The sequence below is a fragment of the Carassius gibelio genome, chromosome A22 (genome assembly GCF_023724105.1).
Source record: "Carassius gibelio isolate Cgi1373 ecotype wild population from Czech Republic chromosome A22, carGib1.2-hapl.c, whole genome shotgun sequence".
In the NCBI taxonomy this organism is placed as follows: domain Eukaryota; kingdom Metazoa; phylum Chordata; class Actinopteri; order Cypriniformes; family Cyprinidae; genus Carassius; species Carassius gibelio.
The window spans coordinates 12829146-12853933 of record NC_068392.1 but is presented as its reverse complement, the minus strand read 5'-3'; the positions used below and the strand labels follow the sequence as shown (position 1 = coordinate 12853933).

The window sequence follows — 24788 nt, the reverse complement described above, 5'->3', positions numbered from 1 at the left end:
GCTCACTGGCTCTGAATGCACATATAGACAAATCATGGGTCACAGGAGGGGATGCTCCCGATCAAATTATTTAGGCTAAGCATCAACATTCACAAACCACTGTCCACTGTTATTTTTAACAGAAAAGAATGCAACAAGCTCATAATTATGACGTTATGAGTTGGAAATAGGAAGTTTCCAATAGCATGTGAAGACAGCAGAGAAGTTCTCTTGCTCAACAGAGATGAGTGAATCATTTAGTTTGGTTAACCTTGTGGTTTATTATTTTGAGTCATATGGGATGTGGTTACACATGGCCCTCTCACAATATATTGCTTTACATATCTATCTCTTTTGCGGCTCAGAAATATTCACACAATCATGCAGCACATATCAGAAGCTCCGTGCTTCGGCATGGTTAGCACTCACTGATCTATGTATAACTGTGCTCTTGCCCACCTCTTCCCACTGAGACAGGGACTGATGAACAGAATGATCACTTTAGTCAAATGAACCTGGCTTTCTGGATTAAGATTGCCTAGTGTGAGCACACCATAAATTTTTCTCCCACGTCTGCACACACGAGTCTATATCCTCACATCAAGTGTTGTCCCGCGCCGCACTCTGCTGCAATGAGTCCCGCGATTGTGCAGGTCTCTAATAGGAACCTGCCTGTTGTAATGTTATGATCGAGGCTCTGGACTCTGGGCATAACTTTTTTTTTTTTTTTTTACTATAAAATATTTTCTATAAAAACGTTAATGCCCTGGCAGTGACAAATAGCTTGTTTTATGTTTAATGTTATAAGCTGAGATTTAGGCTACAATGAATATTTTAACTGCTACTTTGTAAAGGGAACGCCACTGTAAAAAAGCATCTTATTTGAAACTATTTCAAACTCACCAGACCTGAACCCCAGAGAGAATCTATGAAGTATTGTCAAGAGGAAGATGAGAAACAAGAGACCAAACAATGCAGATGAGCTGAAGGCCACTGTCAAAGAAACCTATTCTTTTCCAGAATAGAGTCATTACAGTCACATTACATTAGAGTCATTACAGCTGGGACCTGCTAAAAACATGTTTTGGTTCTGATTATTGTTTATCGTATTGAAATGAATCGTCTTAAAGGAAACAAAATCGTGTTAAAGGATTTTTAGGATGCATTAATTAGGTAAACCGGAACTGGGAACACTTCCCATAACACCCTATGTACTTGCTACATCATTAGAAGAATGGCATCTACGCTAATATTAGTCTGTTTCTCCCTTATTCCGAGGTCACCGTAGCCACCAGATCCAGTCTGTATCCAGATCAGAGGGTCACTGCAGTCACCCGGATCCAGTATGTATCCAGACCAGATGGTGGATCAGCACCTAGAAAGGACCTCTACATCCCTCAAAGACAGCGGAGACCAGGACAACTAGAGCCCCAGATACAGATGCCCTGTAAAGACCTTGTCTCAGAGGAGCACCAGGACAAGACCACAGGAAACAGATGATTCTTCTGCAAAATCTGACTTTGCTGCAGCCTGGAATTGAACTACTGGTTTCTTCTGGTCAGAGGAGAACTGGCCCCCCAATTGAGCCTGGTTTCTCCCAAGGTTTTTTTCTCCATTCTGTCACCGATGGAGTTTCGGTTCCTTGCCGCTGTCGCCTCTGGCTTGCTTAGTTGGGGTCACTTCATCTACAGTGATATCGTTGACTTGATTGCAAATAAATGCACAGACACTATTTAAACTGAACAGAGATGACATCACTGAATTCAATGATGAACTGCCTTTAACTATCATTTTGCATTATTGACACACTGTTTTCCTAATGAATGTTGTTCAGTTGCTTTGACAAAATGTATTATGTTTAAAGTGCTATATAAATAAAGGTGACTTGACTTGTCTTGACTGACAGATAGTGGCTGTCACTGAGCATGTGAGTACTAAACTAAGTTCTCATTCACACAAAAGTTTACTTATTTAACACGAGTTACAAAAACAGTGGGTTATGTCTGTGTAGGTATACTGCTGGGAAATAAATCTACTGTATCTTGCTGCTGCCACACAGATCTAAAATAAGCAAGGGATTTATTTCCCAGCTGTTATTTATAAATCAATAAATCCACTGTTCTGTTGTCTCCTCTGAGGCTGGAAATCTAAATAGTGTTCTGTGCTCGTCTGTGCAACCAAAGGCAGAAAAGTTAGCATGTTTTACTCACTTTCAACATGGCATTTGAGCTGGTACACCGCTATCGTTTGTGAAATCAAAATGATGGCGCTGTGGGTGGAAGCTTACAGATTGAGGGGCGGTAATATTATAATGAGATCCCTTTGCACATCACCAAGGGAGCGGAATCTGACTCCTCATACTCTTGAAGAAAAAGGCTTTCCAAACAAAGTAACTGGGTTAATCTTTTTCACATTTCCTTGGTTGGTAGATGCACTGGGGACCTGATTGTAGCACATAAAACCAGGAAAAGTCAGATTTTCATGAAATTTCACCTTTAATAGTCATTAAAACCTAGTCATTTTTCAAAACCGTATGTAATGGACAAATGCACTTCTGTAAATTTTAAACATATTTTAAACAAGATTTATCATTATTTGTCATTAAATCAACTGTTTGGGAAACTTAAAATCTAAAAGATTAACTGTTAAGTTCCAAAACACAGAGATGCTTAAGAAGTGAGTGGTTAACTGCCATTGCCCAACAACAAGTGAGTAAAAGACTGGAGAAAAAGGAAGGAAATAAGATCATCTGATTTCCTGTTAAACCTTGACACCCCATTTCTTTACCCATGTTTTAACTTGAAACAAATGCAGTTAATGTAGGCGCTATTGTGATAAATGGTTTTAAATTAAGTGTGCTTGCCTCACTATACTCTGTTCTTGTTGTTTTACTCTAGACCAAAAAGTGAATTATTTTGAAAGTTAAAGCATGGACTTCAGAATCGCATCAGTGATCCTAATTCTACACATTTCAGGTAAGATTATTGTGTTAATAGATTGCAGTAATTTCATAAAAAAAAGTATGTTCCAACACAGACTAAAGACATTTGAGACTTTAAGGAGAGATTCCTCACTGCTCTCAGAGTGAATCACTTGGTTTGTCAGAGCAGAATCTCTCTATAAATGCAAACCTTCGGTTTCAGTGTTATATTGTTATTTTATTTTCTTCCTTTCTTTTTCTTTCATATTTTTCTTTTTAATCAGGCTCTCTAACATTGGACCGTATCTCTGTGAGCTGTGAAAATATTTGTGCTCTGAGTGAAACCAATGTGCAGTTGAAGTGCTCTTATGACGAGGACAACATCAAATCTGTGTTCTGGTTCAGCGAGAAACAAAGTACAAACTGGAGAAAAAACAATGAGCCTGAAGATTTGACTTTAGACTCAGATTACTCAGGACGGGTGAAATATGAGATCTCAAGCAGCTATTCAACGCTCACAATATCAGACGTGAGAGAGACAGACTCTGGAGAATATCAGCTCATGTTCATCATGAAGGATGGAGTTAAACATCTCAGCTCAGCGGCCGTCAGTCTAACAGTCACAGGTGAAACTGAGTCCAGATTCTGAACACTTCAGCTGCTTTCATTTGTAAACTTTATTTTTTTTTAACTTTAATTCAGACCTGCAAGTGAGGATGAATCCTGAATCTACAAACCGGAAACACCAGAAAATAGATCTGACCTGTGAGACTTCCTGTGATTTGACGTCCAGGCCTCAGAATTACTACTGGAAAAAAAATGGACAATATAAAAAAGATCTTAGTCATTCCAGGAGTATTACAGTTTCACCCAAAGCTGGTGCCAGTTACTCATGTTTTCTTACTAGAGATCTTATGAACTCCTCCTCTCCTGTGTGTGAGTAACACTTAATATTTTTATTGAATAAGCACTAATATAATATCAGTGTTTGTTCACAAATGAAAATAAGAGGAAACATGTAAAGGTATTTTCATACCAAGAATAATGTTTGCCCTGTAAATTCTGTGTAATTTCCACATTTGTGTCTCTAAATAGTGTCATTACATCATGAAATTATGTTTTTGGAAGAAAACCACAAGGACTTAGTGTGCCATTTGAGACAAGGAGCCTATAAAAACAGCCAGAATATCGATTGTTGTTGTTGTCACTTTGAGTTTTGTCACAATACAGCACTCCACAATACAGTTTCAAAGCAGCTTTAAAGAAAATCATAATGTTCATTTTATAATGCATTTAACAAGTTTAAGGGCTGGGTGATATATATAAAGATGATACAAGTGATCATCCAGATTTAGTTCTAGCTGTATTGTATTATAGTGAAGGCTTTTGTATGGCTTTGTTTTATTTCTTTGGTGTTGAAATCAGGTGCATGTAAATGACAGAAAAAAATGACAGAGCTTTTTTTTACAAAGCTCATCATTCTGAAAAGAGAGGTATGCTGTAATTGGCCAGCTATCCAGTGCGTTGTGATTTGCCGAATGCCTCAAGTGTGTTACGGAAATGTTACGCCCCTTACTATACTGTGATGCATGTTGCTGTCGGAAGACCAGCACCACAAGACTAAAACAATAAAACCCATTTTGAGGACTGAAATTGAGAACCTTCTGTCTATGTGTGAACATTTGCACAGCATTATGCAAGTCTTCCCACATCATGTTGTAGATGTGAGTTACCATGTTAGAACGAGCCTTTTTAGGAGCCTTTTACTACTGTTTTCTCAGTTTCCTCTAATACCAACCAAGCTGCAGGGTGTTCTTCCAGTCACTGTGTATGTGTTCCATTGCACGTCCTCAATTCTGATCCTAAGCAGTGATAGAAATAGTGTGGGCTGTGATTTAGTGGGCTTTAAAGGGATAGTCCACCCCCCCCCCACCAAAAAAAAATGCTGTTACTTTACTTGCTAATTTGAATCTCAAGTGGCAGTAACCGCTGACTTGCATTTTATGAATCATCACGGACCACGGTTTCAGCTAAAACTCCTCCTTATTGTTCTACTGAAGGTAAAGTAACCTATATCTTGGATTTCCTTAGGATGAGTGAATTAACAGTATTTTTTCATTTTTAGGTGAATTATTCCTTTGAAGGCACTGAGCTTTGCCAGGGCCAGCAAAATAGTCTGTGCGTGATCTGCTCTATGTTGTAGTTTTATGTACCAGCAGCAGCTCCATTTATGTGACCAAAAGCTCAAATCTTATTGGTTGGACAGTTTACTTTTCAGTTTACTTGGGCGGGAAAGAGATCACAACCCCTCCCCCATAAGCAGCCATTGAGTCAAATTAAAATGTTTTTCAAGTTGAATTTTCACACTGAACATTCATCTTGACGTGTACAGACCTTAACTGTAATTTTCACAGCAGTAATCTGTGTCTCTTTCAGGCATTTCTAAGAGTCCCTGCTGGGATGTGACTTACTCCTCTAGAAGAGTCTGTGCTTTGGTCGGCTCAACAGTAGACATTTCCAGCACATACACACTTCCCTCTGGTCATACTGTAAATAAAACATTCTGGCATTACCCATCTGGTGACTTCAAGGATCTGCGTGAGGAGCATCAGTTTGCTGGTCGTGTGGAGTATGTGGAGAACAAACTGAGAATCAAAGAGCTCAAGATCAGTGACTCTGGAGAATATCGATTCAGGATCATCACTGACTTAAACCAATACTCTAGATCACCTGGAGTCATTCTTACTGTGACAGGTAACTGATCATTATATACTGATTGTTCAGAAGTTTTCCTGTATACTTTCTAATAGGCTTTTTTTTTTCTCTTTCAGATACGCTGGTGAAAAGCAGTCCATCTGTTCTCTCAGAGGGACAGGAAGTGATATTAATCTGTTCAACTAAATGCACTCTGAACAAAAACACCTCTTACATCTGGTACAAGAACGGACGACAGGTAACAGATGGATTCACTAAAGACAACAAGCTGTACCTGGACTCAGTCAGCGATGAAGAGCTTCACCAGTATTCCTGTGCTGTAGGAGGTAACACATCTCTCATGATACATGTGCTTCAGTGTGAATGTTTGATGAGTTCAGATGAAGTGCATTATATTAAGTTAGTGTTTTAATATCATAAGTATCTTTATTTCTGCTTTGAGTATATCAGAGTTTGTTTCATGCTTCTTGTTCTTGAAGGCCCAGTAATCCAGATACCTGCGTCAAACACAGCTTTACTGAGGTCTGTAATCATACTCTCCGTGTTTCTGATTCTTGCACTCGTAGGAGTCCTGTGGTACAGGTAACTTTTTGTTTTTATCTGTTGTGTCAGTTTTTATGGCTTCTGTGCAAACTGGGGATGTGCACTACAACTAATTTCACTGATGTTTAAACTGGCTTTTTGTTACCGGCTAGTCTAAAAACAAGAAACCCTCAGAAGATGGTTGAAAACATTGCGTGTTTATACGATCCACTTGAAAAACTTAAACTATGAATCAAACAGTCAAATAATTCCAGATAGCTCATTCAAATTGCTCTTATTTTTCCATGCACCAAGTGGTTAAAATTTACAACACTGATGGAAACAGAAGCAGACAGGATGAATGAAAATTCTGTGCAGTATGCAGCTATAGACATAGACATACATAGACTATTTTATTAGAGATTATACAGAGATAACTTGAAAATGCTAAAGAAACCTGAAGAAACTCAGCTACTGTGCCTTTCATTCAAAATGTTTACTCTTCAAATATCGTCCCACACCTAGCTTGTCGTCTAAGCGGATATTTCTCTAACCCTGCAGTGACCATTTTTTAAAACGTTAAACATTTAAACATTAAAATGACTAAATTTAAATTTTCAATCTCGACTAGCATCAGCAGATGTGCTTTCTCATTTGCTGTGGGAATTCTGCCAGATCGAGTTGTTAAAGTCAGACTTAAATGGACCATGTGAACTCATGACCAGGGACCATGTGAACTCTTTCCAACTATTGAAATTGTTTAGAGCCATCTGCAGAGCGGTAGGTGCTACACACAGAAGAAATGGCACAAGTTTTGACGGACTTCTATTCTACCCTTATTCTATTTTTTAAAGACCCCCATGTGAAACTCAAGTCTTTAATGCTTTTTACATGTGTGTCTGGTGTTTTTAATATGCTTAAAGACAAACCACGTGCAAGTTCATCAGTCAGGCGAGTATTTTCACCTTAAAACTGTGGTGTGTCAAAATGGCTGTTTGAAGTGCCTAATTCCTGCCATATCAAACATGAAACCATTCCTGTCATTTTTATGTGTGGTAAATGGTTTCTGTTAACAACATGCTTTTGCAGCATTGAGTAATGTAGCTAATCACACACATATCTGTTGAGTTCTTGAATGCAGTGGTCAATCAGAAGCGCTTAAGTTAGTCAAAATCCACTCGCCGCTTAAAACGTTCTGTTCAGTAATGAGTTCTGTGCACTCCCAAATCCTCTCTCTATAACAAACAAGGTGACACAATGCAAATAAGACACACACTGCACTTTGATAATAACGTTAATGAAATTCACCAATTCAATTTTCGAAAATAGTGAATGGCATAGTAATAAATATTAATCCGAGATTGTCACTGCCTTTGTGTAGCTTTTACTTTAGCGTTTACTTCTGTTAACTGTGAACTGTGATGGTCCGGGTTAGTGTGAATGAGTTAAGGTGGGAACTAGGTAGCATATTCATGGATCTGCGTATACTCAATGAGTTAATGGAGTCAGTGGTGGATTAAGGCATGGGCAACATGGGCATCTGCTCGGGGCTGCATCTTGCTGGTGATGGCATCAGGCGCCTGGACCAGAAAAATAAATAATAAATGGAATGCTCTATCAGGTTTTTACCGCTCATTTGGGGGCCATGTCAAAAATTATTTGAATACGAATGTATTTGTATTTAACTTGATCAGTTTATTAAAAACATTGTAAGCTAATTGAATAAAATATTTACAGAAAGCGAGCAAATAGCATTTAAGTTAAATGATCAAAGAAAATATGACTATAGCGCAAGTTCACGCACTCTCCAAAAACTCCTGTTATAATCAGTGAAGCTATCAAGACCGTGAAATTAATCTTTTAACGGGTGGTGATGGTTAATGTGATGTGGTTTTGGAATAAGCTTGTTTTGAAGCTTAGTTTAAGTTGGTGGATTGTTTGGATTGTGATGAAGAAGTCTTTCAGTCTTTTAGATCCATATTTTTTTTTTACATGATGCCTTTTAAACAGGAGGAGAAAGACTAATTCATCTCGAAAACATGAGGATAATAACCGGCGTGTAGAGGTGAGAGGATTTGAACAAACAGATTCAATTTCACATGCACATGCTGAAATATATTTTGCGTTCGGTCACTGAGATTTTATTTTCTGTCCTCTTTTCTGCTCAAACTCTTAGTCGGGTTCTGCTGCGCTGGATGATAATGCTGCAGCCTTGTCTACGGTTCCCACAGAAGTTCACACTAATGATCAGGATGTTCATTATTCAGCAGTTAATTTCAAGAAGTCTCACACAGAGAACACATCATCAGCTCCTACTGTGGTACACTCAGCCACGGATGATGTTCATTATGCTGCGGTGAAGTTCAGCTGAACCTTAGCTAAGCTCCAGCTTAAAATAGACCTACAGTACTGAACAACCCAACTGTTGCTGTCTGCTGTATTGTGACCAAGCTTTCGCTCATATCACATGTCTATGAATGTCCTGTATATTTGCAAAGTTTTACAGAATTCACAGAATGAATACTTGTTTGATTCATAGGTGCCCATAGATAATGTTTTTTTTATTTTTATTTTATTTTTATAAACTGTTCTGTTCATTAAAGAATCCAACTGTATCATGGTTTCTGCTGCTTAAAATTGAGCTTTTCCGTTACAGAAAATAATGAAACATATTATTATATTATCAAACAATTATTCTAATTTTAAATTAATTCAATGTTTTTTAATGTGTTTTTGATCATATAATTGCAGCCTTGGTAAGTATAATCTGCCCCCTAATATTTAAATGGTAGTTTATATGACACAGGGTTTTTATATTTATTTATTGCGTTACATGTAATTTACTATCATAAAATATTGTAGTGTATCAGACCCGAACCAGACAAATTAAAGAGTCGATCAGGACTGTGGTTGAAACACAAGCAGAATTCCTCAGAAAGGCAACAGGAGGTTGTAAATCATTCCTAGTGCCACAAGTCAGAAGCAAGATAGCCAACCAACCAACTCTTTCACAGAACAGCTTCTAATTAACACCATTAGACAATTTCAATTCAGAGAAGAGATTGTCAAATTTGGGGCAAGTAATTGAGATGCAACACCGGCCATCACATGTAAAACCATAAAGGTAATAAAGTCGATCCTTGGATTGACTTCCCCCCACCCAGCAGAACCAGACTGAAATTCCTAAGGGGGCCTTTTTATCTCTGGTCTTCACAGAACATCCTTATATCAGATATTATACATTAAAAAATTTGGACCATGTGTTTGATAATATAACATAGGATTTATGATACCCCGAGCAAAGACAATTTCTAATTGGTCAAGACAACATTTGAGGTGTGTTGTCCAGTTTAAATACTCAGGACACCATCAAATCTTGCTTTTAGCTTGCGTTTAGCTTTTGCTATCAGTCATGCCAGCTTATAGCTTTTAGCGTTTGCTTTTCAGCTACTGCTTTTAGTCAACACTTTTAGCGTTCTTTGAGCGCGGTTCCAGCGTGCGTCGGCCTGCACGTCTGCTGCTACATAGCCACGATGAGAAGAAACACCACCTAGTCTTGTCAGACTTTACTTTTGTTCTTTTACTTTAGTTTCTTTTCTTTTCTGTTTGAGAGTATTGTGTTCTGAGTTAAGTTTTGTAATGTGTCTCCGAGTCTGGCAAACTCTTTAAGTTTTGTAACTAGGTACACACAACTTTTGGAACACGGAAAAGCCTTTTTGGTGAATTGCATTAGTTTTTTTTTAGTTTTTTTTTTTAGAAATTAATTTGAATGAATTATTGTACTTTGTTTGTACTGTGACAGGAACATTGACTGTATAACAACACAGGACTAGGATAGACTAGGAAACAGGAAATCGATAAATCATGGGATCATGGGAAATGTAGTCCAGGGTGATGTGTAATGATCTGTGTGGCGTGAGAGTCAATATAATGGCAGGGCAAGTGCATGGAAGTCCAGGGACAGGATTGGTGACAGTTATGTCTTTTTCTAAATACATTTTGGTCAATTTAGATTTCTACTTTATATTAATTGAAAATGAAAAAAAAAAAGTAAAAAAAAAAAACAGTTTTGCAAATCTCTTTTAAAATAAATGTCAATTTAAATAGGTCTTACTCACTACAATAAATAAACAAAAAAACAAAATAAATAAAAAGTTTATCATCAAACTCAAAGGAAGTCAGTATGACCTATTTAAATCATAGCCTAAATCATAAGCATCCTCTTTCTTTGATTAAAAAGTGTTTTAGTAAGAAAAGTGAAGGAAACAAGATCAGCAGTGTGTTTCAAAATGAAAACAGACTGTTGAAATTACAACGAACATCTGAGAACAACAGCAACATGTAATGTATGTAAACCCAATAATTCATTTTTCTAAAATGTCATTCTAAACCTCTCTTTCTACCGTGTTTTGCTGTATTCATCATTTGACTGTAATGTCCCTCAAGTGTGTCACAGTGAAACTCAATGAGAGTCTTATTTTCAGGATGAGTAGCTCTGTGTCTTTCATTGTAAATGTAAATTTACACAAAGTGAAGATCATGAACTGTGTGTTTCACCTCTGTAATGTTTTCATTTGTAATGTTGAGAAGTGTTCAAAGAGGTATAACTTGGATCATTATCACTTTATATTTTCAAACAGCTGAAATCATTTCAGAAGAGTTTAACTTACAGTCCATTAGGTCAGAATGTCAGTCTGAATCTTTGTCTAATTTAACTCACCACGTGGGCAGGATTTTCAGTCTATATACTGTATATTTACAAATGGAGTGAGTATACTCTGCTCTGCTCTACGTCGAGCTCGCAGCATTCTCAAGGACTCCTCTCACCCTGACAATGGACTGTCTAACTTCCTGCCCTCCGGGAGGCGCTTCAGGAGCCTCCGGACAAGGACCACAAGATTTAGGAACAGCTTTTTCCCTAAAGCTGTCTCCTTGCTGAACTCTGCCCTCTGACACCCCTCAACACCCCCCACACCACACACACAGATACCTCCCCCTCTTCAACACTGACTGATTTATTTATTTATCTACAACAAGCAAAAAACAGTAACTTGTTATTACTTGCACTACTGTCTGTTCATCCAGGAACACTGAATAATCCATTTGCACACTGAAATATTTTCTATGCACTTTACTGTCCATTGCAAGGAAGCCGCAACCGCTCTCAAACTGTTCATATTGAAATTGTGTTTGAACACATCCTTTTTAGTTACAACTTGTCAGACACTTACAGCTCTGCTGTTGCCATCTCCACCATCATCTGTCCTTAAGCCGTGGTCACACTACAGTTCAGACGCTGCAACGATCGGGATATGACGTCAAGCACAGTGACTTTTAAAAACTCTGCATGCAGCCGTTTATATCACTTTATTAGGTACGACACTGGTCACAGATTAAGTTATTAGACAGATGAAATCCTGTACACAGGAGCAGACGCTGAATTCAGTCAATAAGTCACTTAAAATATTAGAAAATTTTATATTTTTATGACAAAGCAAGTTTATCTTGGGTTATGAAATATCATGCGGTTGGACTTGTCATGTGGTGCCAAATGAAAATATATTTATAATTAATTCATTAATTAATACATAAAAAAAAAAATGCTTTAAAACATATCTTAAAACATTTTTGGAGATACTGACATTCACTCGCTCATATTCATGTTTTTAAGAAAATAATTTAATAATCATTAAAGCCTATAGTCATTTTCCAAAACCATATGATAACAAATGCATTAATGTACATTTGAAACATGTTTTAAACAAGATTTATCAATATTTGTCATTGACACAACTGTTTGGGACACGGAAAATCTAAAAATGAACTGTTCAGTTCCAAACATAGAGATGCGCAAGAATTGAGCCACTGCAGTTGCCCAGCAACAAGCAAGACTGGAGAAAAGGAAGGAAATGAGATCATCTGATTTCCTGCTAGACTTCAGACATTGACACCCCATTTCTTCACCCATGTTTTAACTTGAAACAAATGCAGTTAATGTAGGAGCTGTTGCGATAAATGGTTTTAAATTAAGTGTGCTTGCCTCACTATACTTTGTTCTTGTTGTTTTACTCTAGACCAAAAAGTGAATTATTTTGAAAGTTAAAGCATGGACTTCAGAATCTCATCAGTGATCATAATTCTACACATTTCAGGTAAGATTATTGCATTAATAGATTGCAGTAATTTCATAAAAAAAGTATGTTCCAACACAGACTAAAGACATTTAAGACTTTAAGGAGAGATTCCTCACTGCTCTGAGAGTGAATCCCTTTTTTTTTGTCAGAGCAGAATCTCTCTATAAATGCAAACCTTCGGTTTCAGTGTTATATTGTTATTTTATTTTCTTCTTTTCTTTTTCTTTGATATTTTTCTTTTTAATCAGGCTCTCTAACATTGGACCGTATCTCTGTGAGCTGTGAAAATATTTGTGCTCTGAGGGAAACCAATGTGCAGTTGAAGTGCTCTTATGACGAGGACAACATCAAATCTGTTTTCTGGTTCAGCGAGAAACAAAGAACAAACTGGAGAAAATACAATGAATCTGAAGATTTGACTTTAGACTCAGATTACTCAGGACGGGTGAAAGATGAGATCTCAAGCAGCTATTCAACGCTCACAATATCAGACGTGAGAGAGACAGACTCTGGAGAATATCAGCTCATGTTCATCATGAAGGATGGAGTTAAACATCTCAGCTCAGCGGCCGTCAGTCTAACAGTCACAGGTGAAACTGAGTCCAGATTCTGAACACTTCAGCTGTTTTTATTTGTAAACTTTTATTAATTTTTACTTTAATTCAGACCTGCAGGTGAGGATGAATCGTGAATCTACAGACCAGAGAGATCAGAGAATAGATCTGACCTGTGAGACTTCCTGTGATTTGAAGCCCAGACCTCAGAAGTACTACTGGAAAAAAAATGGACAACATGTAGAAGATTATTACAAGACAATTGAAGTTTCATCCGAAGTTGGTGCCAGTTACTCATGTTCTCTTTCTGAAGATTTTATCATCTCTTCCTCTGATGTGTGTGAGTAACACTTAATATTTTTATTGAATAAGCACTGATATAATATCAGTGTTTGTTCATACATGAGTATATGTGGACACATTTAAAGGTATTTTCCAAGATTAATGTTTGTGGTGTAAATTCAGTGGAATTTCTACATACGGGTGTCTAAATAGTGTCATTATGTCATGAAATTATGAATTTGGAAGAAAACCACAAGGACTTAGTGTGTCATTTGAGACAAGGAGCCTATAAAAACAGCCAGAATATCGATTGTTGTTCTTGTCACTTTGATTTTTGTCACAATACAGCACTCCACAATACAGTTTTATAGCAGCTTTAAAGAAAATCATAATGTTAATTTAATAATGCATTTAACAAGTTTAAGGGCTGGGTGATATATATAAAGATGATACAAGTGATCATCCAGATTTAGTTCTAGCTGTATTGTATTATAGTGAAGGTTTTTGTATGGCTTTGTTTTATTTCTTTGGTGTTGAAATCAGGTGCATGTGAATGACAGAAAACCCTATTCTTGACCACATGTCAATGTTCATGGATCACTGGTTCTTTAAGTCATAAAGATCACTGTTGAGTCCAACTGCCTTTAATTTCAGCACATTCTCATTTGTTTTACTCCTGTTTTTGTGGCGTGGCCAGATAATTCAAGGGCTTTTCTTAGAAAACTTTCTACGACATAAACCAGCAATACTGTTGTTATTAAACCCCACTTACATAAAAGTAGCTGACTACGCCACCTAGGCTTTTTACTGAAACCCAGGACTCAAGTTCACCCAATTCAATTATTCACTGAGGGCTGGACACCATTGATACTCAAACAGTAGTATATTGAAAAAAATATGTTATATCATGAAAGCAGGATGATCTAGATATTAAAACAAGTATCAAAAAGAGATGCAGTCCTTAGCACAGTCTGGTATGACGTCTTTATGGTCAAACGAATGAATGTCCTGGGTTGGCCCCACCACACGTAGGTCTCCTCAGATCCAGACATTAGTTTACTAAAGAGAAATAAGAAACAACCACCAGTATCTCCAGTCCAATGCAAACAAAAGCTCACGTAGCCAACTACCCTCTCACTTATGCACACAACACATTCGACAGGGCGTCGACTTCCACGTAAGTGAAGCAATCCAAACATCACTCCTGTCAGTCTCTCAAGCGTGGTCTTAAAGGACAACAGTCTCCACCTTTTTTTTAACCAACCTATGACACTAGGTCACTGATCAGTCTATCAACAGAGGTGTTAGGAAAACGAGCATAGCAATACAAAATCACTAGATCAATGAGCCAATCATATAACATTAAAATGTATATCAAACATGCATACATCTCAATAATTCACTCCCATCACATTTTCTCATTTTCCTCTACTAGTACCAACTGATTGTGTGTGTGTGTGTGTGTGTGTGTGTGTGTGCGTGTGTGTGTGTGTGTGTTCCAATGCAGTAGTGATAGAGATCGTGTGGATTTAGGGGGTTTTAAAGGGATAGTTCACCCCCTCTTACAAAACAAAAATATATTGCAGTATATTGGAAAATATCATGTAATATATTAGGCATATATTCTTATATATATTTGTTTTTTCCAATATATTGCAATATATTGAAAGCGGCAATCATTTGTATATTTTGCAATATATTATAGAATATATGTATCATCAATATATTATTAAATGTATTCAAAAATTCACAGCAGTAATCTGTGTCTCTTTCAGGCATTTCTAAGAGTCCCTGCTGGGGTGTGACTTACTCCTCTAGAAGAGTCTGTGCTTTGGTCGGCTCAACAGTAGACATTTCCAGCACATACACACATCCCTCTCGTCATACTGTATATAAAACATTCTGGCATTACGTTCAGCCTGGTGACTTAAAGGATCTGCGTGAGGAGCATCAGTTTGCTGGTCGTGTGGAGTATGTGGAGAACAAACTGAGAATCAAAGAGCTCAAGATCAGTGACTCTGGAGAATATCTATTCAGGATCATCACTAACACGACAACCGGCAAATACTCTGGATCACCTGGAGTCATTCTTACTGTGACAGGTAACTGATCGATAAACTGTTTGTTCAAAAGGTTTACTTTATCATTTCTAATATTATTGTTAATATTTTTTAGATACGCAGGTGAAAAGCAGTCCATCTGTTGTTTCAGAGGGACAGGAAGTGATATTAATCTGTTCAACTAAATGCACTCTGAACAACAACACCTCTTACATCTGGTACAAGAACGGACGACAGGTAACAGATGGAATCACTAAAGACAACAAGCTGTACCTGGACTCAGTCAGCGATGAAGAGCTTCACCAGTATTCCTGTGCTGTAGGAGGTAACACATCTCTCATGATACATGTGCTTCAGTGTGAATGTTTGATGAGTTCAGATGGTTTCTCTGATAGTCATGATTCACTTCTTTGTGTTGTGAAGATCCAGTGGACAGCACAGCGTTCAGCCATTATGCTGTCACTCTGCTGGTGTTTTTACCTCAGTTTCTCATAATAGCAGCTCTGTGGATGTGGTGAGTAAAATATTTAGTTAAATTCACAACTACATGACATACAGTGAATATATTGAAATTAATTCATTATAATTTTTTTTTTTTTAATCCAACAGGTTTTTCATTAAAATGTGTCCCATTTCAAAACCAAACCAAGAACACAAGTGAAGGTGAGAAGTTATGTATATAGATAATCAGCTATAATATAAAAGATGCAATTGCAGCAGCATTGGTTTAAATGTATTTAATGTGTTTGTATTTGTCTGTCTCAGAATCTGATGTTCCACATCTGTACATCTGCTGTCTGTCCATCAGAGCCGCTGGAATGATGTCATTGTGATCCTACATTGTGACATCATCACCTAGCAACAGAGAGAACTGTCAGCAGCTGCATCAGTGATACAGTGATGTCATAGACAGTGACATTTATTCATAATATTAGCCTTTCTTCAGGCTTCAAACTGTTTATTAACAAAGCACTCCCCCCCTCCAAGAAAAGGATTGAAAAGTGATGGAGCAGCTGTTCTGTTCTGTTTATTTTGTTCTTCCTTACTCAGAATGTGTCAACACTTTCATATTTTATGTGATAGCAATCCATTTAAATTCGAATCTTTCTTGCTTCTTCTTCATGTGTGAGCGTGATTTGATCTCAAATAACATTCAGTAGTCTAGAAACTTTCTTTACGTAACATTTATCAACAAAATTAACTGGAGAAATGTTACACGGTCAAAAAACTGTTTCTCAATACTGCATCACAAAAAACTAACGGTCCTTTCTGGAAATTACATCATTGTCAATATGAAATATAATACACATATAGAATTATTTACTTTTATAATTATTTTACAGTTGCTAAACAAACAAATTATTTATTTATTCCACATCTATAAAAAATAAAAATTTTTTAAAAAATTAAAAAAACAACATATGGCTCTTACATTTTATATTTCAGTAGATTTAACCAAATCAATTGTTAAGCCAGATGGATTTTGATTGGTTGACAGTGTTTTTATTGTTCATCATCGAAAAAAAAAAATGCTCTTGAAGTGATCGCAAACATTTTACAATTTTTTTTTTTCATGTTAATGTTGGCGATTTTATGTTTACAGTTCTTGGTGTGACCAGGACTTTTGTGTGGAAGAAACAGCAAAATAAATAAAACCTGTTGTTAATGAGCAGAAAAACAGCTTGTGTGTTCTTATAATTTGGGCAGAAACCCTGGTGTGATCTGTGTAAATGGTCTGGGAGAGTTTGTAGAGTTGGGAGAGTTGCGGTGGCGGGGTGGGGGTCAAGATGGTGCCACGTTAACAGCAACTTTATCTCGCTCTTATTCTATTTTATGTGCAGTGCTTAAAGCTTTGAATTTCTATGACCAATTTTTTTCTGTAACTTGTTCTAGAAGTTCAGCATACTCTTTTAAGATTGTCTTTAATGATTAAGGGACCATTTTTATTTTGTATATACTTTCTATGTCTGAGTAAAGAAGCTCGTTTGCTACAAACATGGACGAAAATATAGATACAGCCTCTGTTGATGCTTCTGCAAACAGTGATAAATATAGACCCCTTAAAATTTTGTAAACATTGCAACGTCTCCGGGTGGGCGGGGCTTAGCTGGAGGCAAAAAGAGGCGCAGACGCAATGTTGACAAATGAAACTAGCACGTGTTAGAAGGGATTTTTTAAACATGGATGCAGAAGAAGGTTTGGAACTGTCCGAATATGTACAGTCACTGACTCTGCGGGACCGTGACAGCTATTTTTGTAAATTAACTCTCGTGGATGGAAGCCGGCTGCCTGACCCGTATGCCATACTGTCATATGAATTACTTTTGGGTGGTTTGGAGAATTTTGTAAAGGCTTGTTGTCTAATGTAACCTATCGTTGGGCTAACTATGATTACCAGTGTGGATTATTTTAAGAGACCGTTCAAAGGATGGCACACACATCTATTACTGTATGCTTTTTAATATTTAAGCTAGTTAGTGCGCTGAAGGTTGACGACTTTTCACCTATAAATCAGAAACTTGCTGATTTGTACTAGATAAAACCAACACACCAGTACATATGCATAGATTATTTTACCTGATATGAAGTGTGCACTGTAAATATGAGCATTATTTATGATAGTCTCCATCCAGTCTGTACGCCATATTGCATTCAACCACAATTGTCTTCTTGATTTGTGTGAAGGAATGTCTGCCGGGATCCGGTAAAACTTTAGTTTTGAAACAAAAGTGCTGTTCCTTCTATTCTGGCAGCCAAAAACCCAACAAAACGACATTTTAAAGTCAAAACCTCAAACTTTTAGCACATCTGCTATGAGTTTTTCCTTATGTTTTGCCTCCAGCTAGAGCTGTGATGTCACAGTGGTGCAGGTGATTAAGGGGTCTATAAAGGTGCATAATTATGCAAGACGCCTAGAAAATACATTTGGGAGCTCTCCGGACACTAGTAGGGCCCCTGCTCAGAAGAAATCTAGAAACAAACACCCCAGACACAGTCTCTAACTCTGTGCTGCTAGTGGCAATAGAAAAGGTCAGCAAGTTACAAAAAGAGTCATTGGTAAAACTGCAGTCTGTCGAGGCCTCGGATAGGCATTTCATCCAGTTGGATTTGGAGTGAAACCAATATTTTTTTAAACCGGGGCCCATATTATAGTGCTTCCATTTACCAATGTTTATTGCACAAAATGTAAAAGAAGCACTAATAGATTTTAGATACATAAAAAATCCTGTTCTAGATAAAAATTGTAAAAAGTAAATTTTATGTGACTGTATGTATGTACCGGTATGTATGTATTTAGATGGGCTTCCACTTTTCACAAACTTTACACTTCTGTTATGGCAAATTCTTGACTATACCAAACATCTCTTCCTCGTTGGCCTTTACTGTGGTATGAAAGTGCATATTTGAGTTTGGTATTGTTTACAATGGTCGAAACATATTGATACAAATATGTTATTTTGTGTGTGATGCCCCGCCAGAGCCTTTGTTAAAAATACACAATCTCACAATACTCGGGCTGTGACAAATGTGTTCAAGAGGATGAGTGGCAAAATAAAATGACATACACGGGAAACTGATGCAAAGTTGAGGACTGATTCTGATTTTAATGATATGATTGATGAAGACCACCACTTGGAAAAAAAAAACTTTCTCCTTTAGCTGGATTGAAAAAAAAATGTTTACCATGTGTCCATTAGATTATATGCACTTATGGTGTCTAGGTGTCACTAGGAAACTTTTGAACTTTTGGATCAGGGGTAAAGCACATATCACTAGGCTGTCCACTTAAACTGTAGCTGAAATTTCTGAAAAATTAAAGCTGCTGAGTCCCTACACGCCTGTTGAGTTTAGCCAGAAACCAAGAGGGTTGTCAGAAATTGACCGCTGGAAAGTGACTGAGCTGCGCTCATTTACAGTATGTTGCATACAGGCTGTTGTGCTTCAGAATTGCATTCAAATGCAGATGTATGAGAACTTTGTTGTTTTCTGTTGCTATGCATTTGCTTTTATCCTCTGGAACCCCAGAGGCGATGATTGATTGTGCTCATGAATTGCTTGTCTCTTTTGTATGCCACTGTATGGTAGACATGAAATAGTCTACAATATACACCAACTGACTCATCTGGCTGAAGAGTATCGTCTCTTTGGACCTTTGGATAATGTGTCAGCATTTCCTTTTCAGAATTATTTAGGACAAATAAAACATATTTTGTGCAAGCCTCACTTACCCCGAAAAGGTTATCTGAAATGGCAAATTCAGAGTCACCAAAGCCACAGAAAAGAAGACTCTGTCTATAGTGCAAGGAGATAATTTGTGAAATGATTTTATTTGGACCGTCAGACTTCTCTACCATTCCTAAGGTAAATTTTGGTGGTCTGTCTTCTTGTGTGAAGCCGTGGGTGAATTTTGGTGGTCTGTCTTCTTGTGTGAAGCCGTGGGTGAATTTTGGTGGTCTGTCTTCTTGTGTGAAGCCGTGGGTGAGAAATTTGGGTGTAGTATTTGATGAAACTTGAGAGGCAGATACATTTAGTTGTGAAATCCTACTTTTTTCAGCTAAGACTATTATCAAAAGTAAAGACATTTCTTTATTTTAAAAATTTCGAAAAAGTAATACATGTATTCATTTCTTCAAGACTAGATTACTGCAATTCTCTCTATGTTGGGATAGTCATGCAGCAATGTCGCGATTACAATTAGTACAGAATGTGGCAGCGAGACTTTTGACGGGTACAAAAAAAACGAAATCATATCATCCCAATTTTACGTTCTTTTCACCGCTTGCCAGTGCATTATAGAGTGGAGTTTAAACTTTTACTTTTTGTTTACAAACCTTTAAATGGTCTGGCTCAACTTTTCTGCTCTATTTAACTGAGCATCATCCATCTAGATAACTCCGGTCATCAAATCAGTCAAAATTGAAGTGTAAGGGGGACGGTGCCTTCTCTGTAGATGCCCCTAGATTATGGAATGACTTGCCCATTTCAATTAGAGTGGTCTCATCGTTATTTGTTTTTAAATTCGAGTTAAAAACATTTTTGTTTGATAAAGCATTTAACAGATGCTGATGCACCATTCAATTGTCTTTCATTATCAAATTGGTGAAGCACTTATTTTATTTTAAATCTATATTTGTACTGTGGTTTTATTGATGTTAGTTTATGATTTTGTATTAATACTGTAAACCACATTGGACAATGTAAATTGTATTTAATTGTGCTATATAAATAAATTGCCATTGCCATAATTGTGTGTAAATAGTTGGCCACGTTGCTATTTTAAGAAATATCATTAAGCTAGATTGGGTAGGGATTTTTGTAAAAGTTTAATCATCAAGAATCATCCTTCTACTACCCATCCTTCTATAGGTTGTTATAAAGTGTGGGATGACAATATTGATGTGGCCAGACTCCAAGATATTAAGCTGAAATATTTTCTCTGTCCTGACAAAAATGTCTTTATTGCCATGCCACTCATTCATATGACAAAATTAATTGTTTGTAGGTTACAACATGCTTTTGCTGTTGTAAGAAAAGCTTGTACTTATTTTCTGCTTCTTAAAAAAAATGTTCTATATCTCCAAGGGAAAAGTTTTAAAATTTGAATTCTTGTATTGTAGGGGAATTATTTTGCCACCATATTTACTCAAAGACACAGCCAAGCTACGGGCTGCAGTTAAAAAATATGAGCTGCCTATGAGGAATGGTTGTCCTATGAACCTGTTAGACACCTTTTAAGTTGAGGTAAGTGTATAAATTCAAATTAAGCATAAATTAAGTATAAGGTAGAATTAAATTGTGTACTTTAGAGTTATTACACTCAAAAAAAAAAAAAAAAAAAAAGGTAATAAATTGCAAGGGGAAAGAATAACCACTAAAATAAAATAAAATTATTAGATGTATCTGAAGTTTTCTTTTTCTATTAGACCTAATCCCATTTACAACAGAACATCTGACATAGAAGATGAAGTTAAAAAAGGAAGCTCTCCTAGACTGCTATATCCAGGTATAACAGTGATGTTTATGTAACCAAGACTGAGTGGCAAAGAAACGGTGTATGCAATTGTTCCATTTACGTGGACATCCTAAAATGTAATTTTGCAAATGGTATACATGTAAAATCTGTTTCTCTGCAGTCTCCAACAAAATGCAGGCTCCTGTTCAATCAGCTTCCAGACTCAAGACCTCTGTCCAGCCTTCTATTGAAATTCTGCCTAACTATCCTTTGGAGTCCTCTGACCAGATGTGCAGCAGTTCTTCATACTTAACTGAGTCAAGTGACTCATCAGCCCTGCCTGCCATGTGCCCCAGCCAGGAGCATCTTCCAAGGATCAGAGGGTATACATTCCAGAAGTGCTTTGGCAGTTTTGCAATCAGACCAATAATTGCTTTGAGTGTAATTTCCAGCTTCCAAATTCCAAGCAGTTTACAACAACATAAAATATTTTTTATCTTAAAATATGTGGGAGTCTGTTCATTAGCTTTTTTTTTTTTCTTGTTCCAGATGCAAGTGATTCTGCATTAATTTTGCCATTAATTTGAATTATAATCTAGTGAGATTTTTGAATACACAAGCAGTCTGACAACAGCCGGTGCTCCACATGGAGATATGATCAAATCTCTCTGTGATTACATGAAGAAACTGTGATTACATGAAGAAAATGAGACAGTTAATGAAAGACAGTTAATGAAAGGCAAGTGCAGAGAGGTTTTTCTACTTCTTTATACAGTATGCATGTTAAATATGTGTTGAACTGTTTTTATTCTCCACAAGATGTTGCTTTACAAAAGTTGATTGGAACGGTCACAGAACTTGTAAAATAAGTCAAGGAACTCTGGGGGGAATGTCAGGAATTCATCAGACAGTCCTTGTCTTCACAGCAACCTTTGCTACCATTGCCTGTCTCAGTCCGTTTACACAATACTGAAGATCTTGAGACTGCAGAGGAGATTTTACAATCCAGTGAAGCAAGACAAATGATGGTTAGTGCTTCTATGTAGACCATTTTGTTATTTTTTTTTTCTCTGGTTGGTGTACACTTTGTATGGCAGGTGAGACACTTTAGCATAACTGGAAGAACCTCACTGGAAATGAGGGTGACTGACAAATGAGCTGGCATCATCAATAAATTGGGCTGTGAAGATGGTTAAAGAGCAGTCAAGGCAAAAGAGGGCATTCAAGGATACTTTCTTGAATGTGTGTATAGTTGGTGAGTTATGACTATCAATGATTTGAATTGTCCTTCTGCCTTTTGTGTTCCCAGAAATCGTCTAAGGTTACGTATGTAACCCTGGTTCCTCGAAGGAACGAGACGCTGCGTCGAGAACGATTGGGGAACGCGTCCAGCGTGACGTCTCTGAATAATATGTATAATCAGTCCAAAGGAAGGGCGAGACGTCATAGGCGGGTGACGTCAGAGACCAGGAAGCATAAAAGCAGGAGAGGCACAGCCGGCCCCAGCCTCAAAGGATGAAGCAAGCGCCAGCCAGAGATGCCGGAAGTGTGGCACTGCGACGCAGCGTCTCGTTCCTTCGAGGAACCAGGGTTACATACGTAACCTTAGACGTTCCTCTTCAGGAACTCGAGCTGCGTCGAGAACGATTGAGGAACGAGAATGCCCACGCGGCCAGACTTACAAATCTCTGCCAGTGTGGGAAACTGCACAGCTAGGACGAGAGAACAGAGGGGCCTGGAGCGGCTCGTAAATCTAGACCGTAAAATCTTACGAAGGTCAAGGGCGTGGACCACCCCGCAGCCTCGCAGATGTCACGCATAGAGACACCTGCTAGGAAGGCCTTGGAGGCCGCCACACTTCTAGTGGAGTGAGCCTTGACCCCCAGGAGAGGGGAGATCAGAGGACTCGAGGCTTAGGACAGCATCCTGATCACCGCTTAGCATAAGCTTCTTCTGGCCGGAGGCCTCAGCCTCAGCGCACCATGGAGGAAACATGTAACCAGAGGGTTTCTGCTCACTGACTGGCCACCGAGAGGGGCGTGGTAGGCCACCATGGCCGCCACGTAGACCTTCAAGGTGGAGTGGGTCAACCCTGCGGAGAGCCTGCAGGAACTCCAGCACTGTACCATCCGGGCAGTTAACTGGGTCGAGCTGGCGGTCTCCGCACCAAGAAGTGAAAAGCTTCCACTTCAAGGCATACAGTTTCCTCATTGAGGGAGCTCTGGATTGGAGAACGGTCTTACAACCTCGGTTGAGAGACCGGAAGCTAAGAGTTGTGCCTCCTCGAGACAACACCTACAGCCTCTAAGCTCCATGCGGGGGCGCACCCTCCGCCTGCGAGAGGAGATCTCTCCTGACGGGAACCTCCCATGGAGTGCCATCAAAAAGAGAAATCAGGCCCAGGAACCATACCCGGCCCATCCAGAACGGGGCTACTAACAGCAGCCGGACTCCGTCCCGGCACACTCTCTCCAGAACTCCCGAGAGCAGAGCAATCGGGGGAAAATGTACAGATGAAGCCTTCGTGTACCATGGCGTCCAGCCCCAGTGGAGCTGGATGAGTCAGAGGAAGCCAGAGGGGACAGTGCGATGTCTCTCGAGTCGCAAACAGATCCACCCGAGTCTGGCCAACATTTCCAACTCTGCTTCATCACCTCAGTGTGAAGCCGCCATTCCCCGGGCCTCGGCCCCTGCTCAACAGGATGTCTGCTCCCATATTAAGATGCCCAGGAATGTGAACTGCTCTGAGCAAGAGGAATTCGTCCTGGGCCCACACAAGGATCTGGTACGCTAGTTGTATAAACGGGGTGAGTGCAGACCTCCTTGGTGGTTGATGTAAGAGACCACCGCTGTGTTGTCGGTGCACCCAACACATTGTGACCTCTTAGGTCTGGGAGAAATTAACGAAGTGCACGAAGCACGGCCAGCATCTCCAGGCAGTTGATGTGCCATGTCAGATGGCGACCACTCCAGAGACCACGGGCAGGGTGGCCACTCATGACCACACCCCAGCGGGTGAGGGACGCATCCGTCGCTAGCATCACGCGGCGACAAGGAGCTCCCAGCACCAGGCCCTGGGACAAGAACCAAGGATTCCTCCACATTTCCAAGGCACGTAGGCAGCGCCGCGTGACCTTTAGCATGCGAAGTTGGTTTCCCCTCAGGGAGAACCCCTTGGTCTTGAGCCACCACTGTAGGGGTCTCATGTACAGCAGGCCAATAGTATTCAGATTGGACGCAGCTGCCATCAGACCCAGCAATCTCTGTGACTGCTTGACAGTGAGTGACCGGCCTTCTCACACTCTCGCGACTGCAGCGAGGATCGACTCGATCCGAGCAGGTGACATACGTGCCTGCATCGTGGTCGAATCCCACACCATGCCCAGATAAGTGGTTCTCTGAACTGGAGAAAGCACACTTTCCTTGGCGTTAAGTCTTAACCCCAGCTCTTTCGTTTGAGCGAGAACGACACCTCGGTGCTGAACCGTCATCTGCTCAAATTGAGCTGATATCAACCAATCGTCAATGTGGTTGAGTCGTGAAAGTGTGGGGTGAGAGTGCAAGGCCAGTGGAAGATCCTTATTGGTAGGCTTTTGCCCCCAAAAGCAAACCTCAGGAACTTCCGATGAAGAAGGATGGAGATAAGTGCATCTTTTGATAGATCGTGAC

The 24788-nt window shown here is 38.8% G+C and overlaps 3 protein-coding genes across 3 annotated transcripts in view; all 3 read left to right on the top strand.

Moving 5' to 3' along the window:
* LOC127942538 (uncharacterized) overlaps window positions 1-16012 on the top strand; it is a 53830-nt gene extending 37818 nt beyond the window's left edge. Inside the window, exon 9 of the mRNA XM_052538318.1 lies at window positions 15932-16012. The gene's annotated coding sequence lies outside the window, so the exon portion shown is untranslated. The remainder of the gene's footprint in view (window positions 1-15931) is intronic.
* LOC127942537 (uncharacterized) lies at window positions 2751-8739 on the top strand. Its single transcript, XM_052538315.1, has 8 exons — window positions 2751-2954; window positions 3184-3525; window positions 3602-3835; window positions 5336-5653; window positions 5731-5940; window positions 6094-6196; window positions 8147-8201; window positions 8313-8739. Exons 1-8 carry the CDS (start codon window positions 2909-2911, stop codon window positions 8505-8507), a joined length of 1503 nt encoding a protein of 500 aa, XP_052394275.1. The 5' UTR covers window positions 2751-2908; the 3' UTR covers window positions 8508-8739.
* The window catches only part of LOC127942536 (carcinoembryonic antigen-related cell adhesion molecule 1-like), a 33877-nt gene continuing 21160 nt past the window's right edge, over window positions 12072-24788 (top strand). Inside the window, exons 1-5 of the mRNA XM_052538314.1 lie at window positions 12072-12288; window positions 12519-12860; window positions 12937-13164; window positions 14882-15208; window positions 15282-15403. Coding sequence (XP_052394274.1) covers window positions 12243-12288; window positions 12519-12860; window positions 12937-13164; window positions 14882-15208; window positions 15282-15403 — 1065 coding nt within the window. The 5' untranslated portion in view covers window positions 12072-12242. The remainder of the gene's footprint in view (window positions 12289-12518; window positions 12861-12936; window positions 13165-14881; window positions 15209-15281; window positions 15404-24788) is intronic.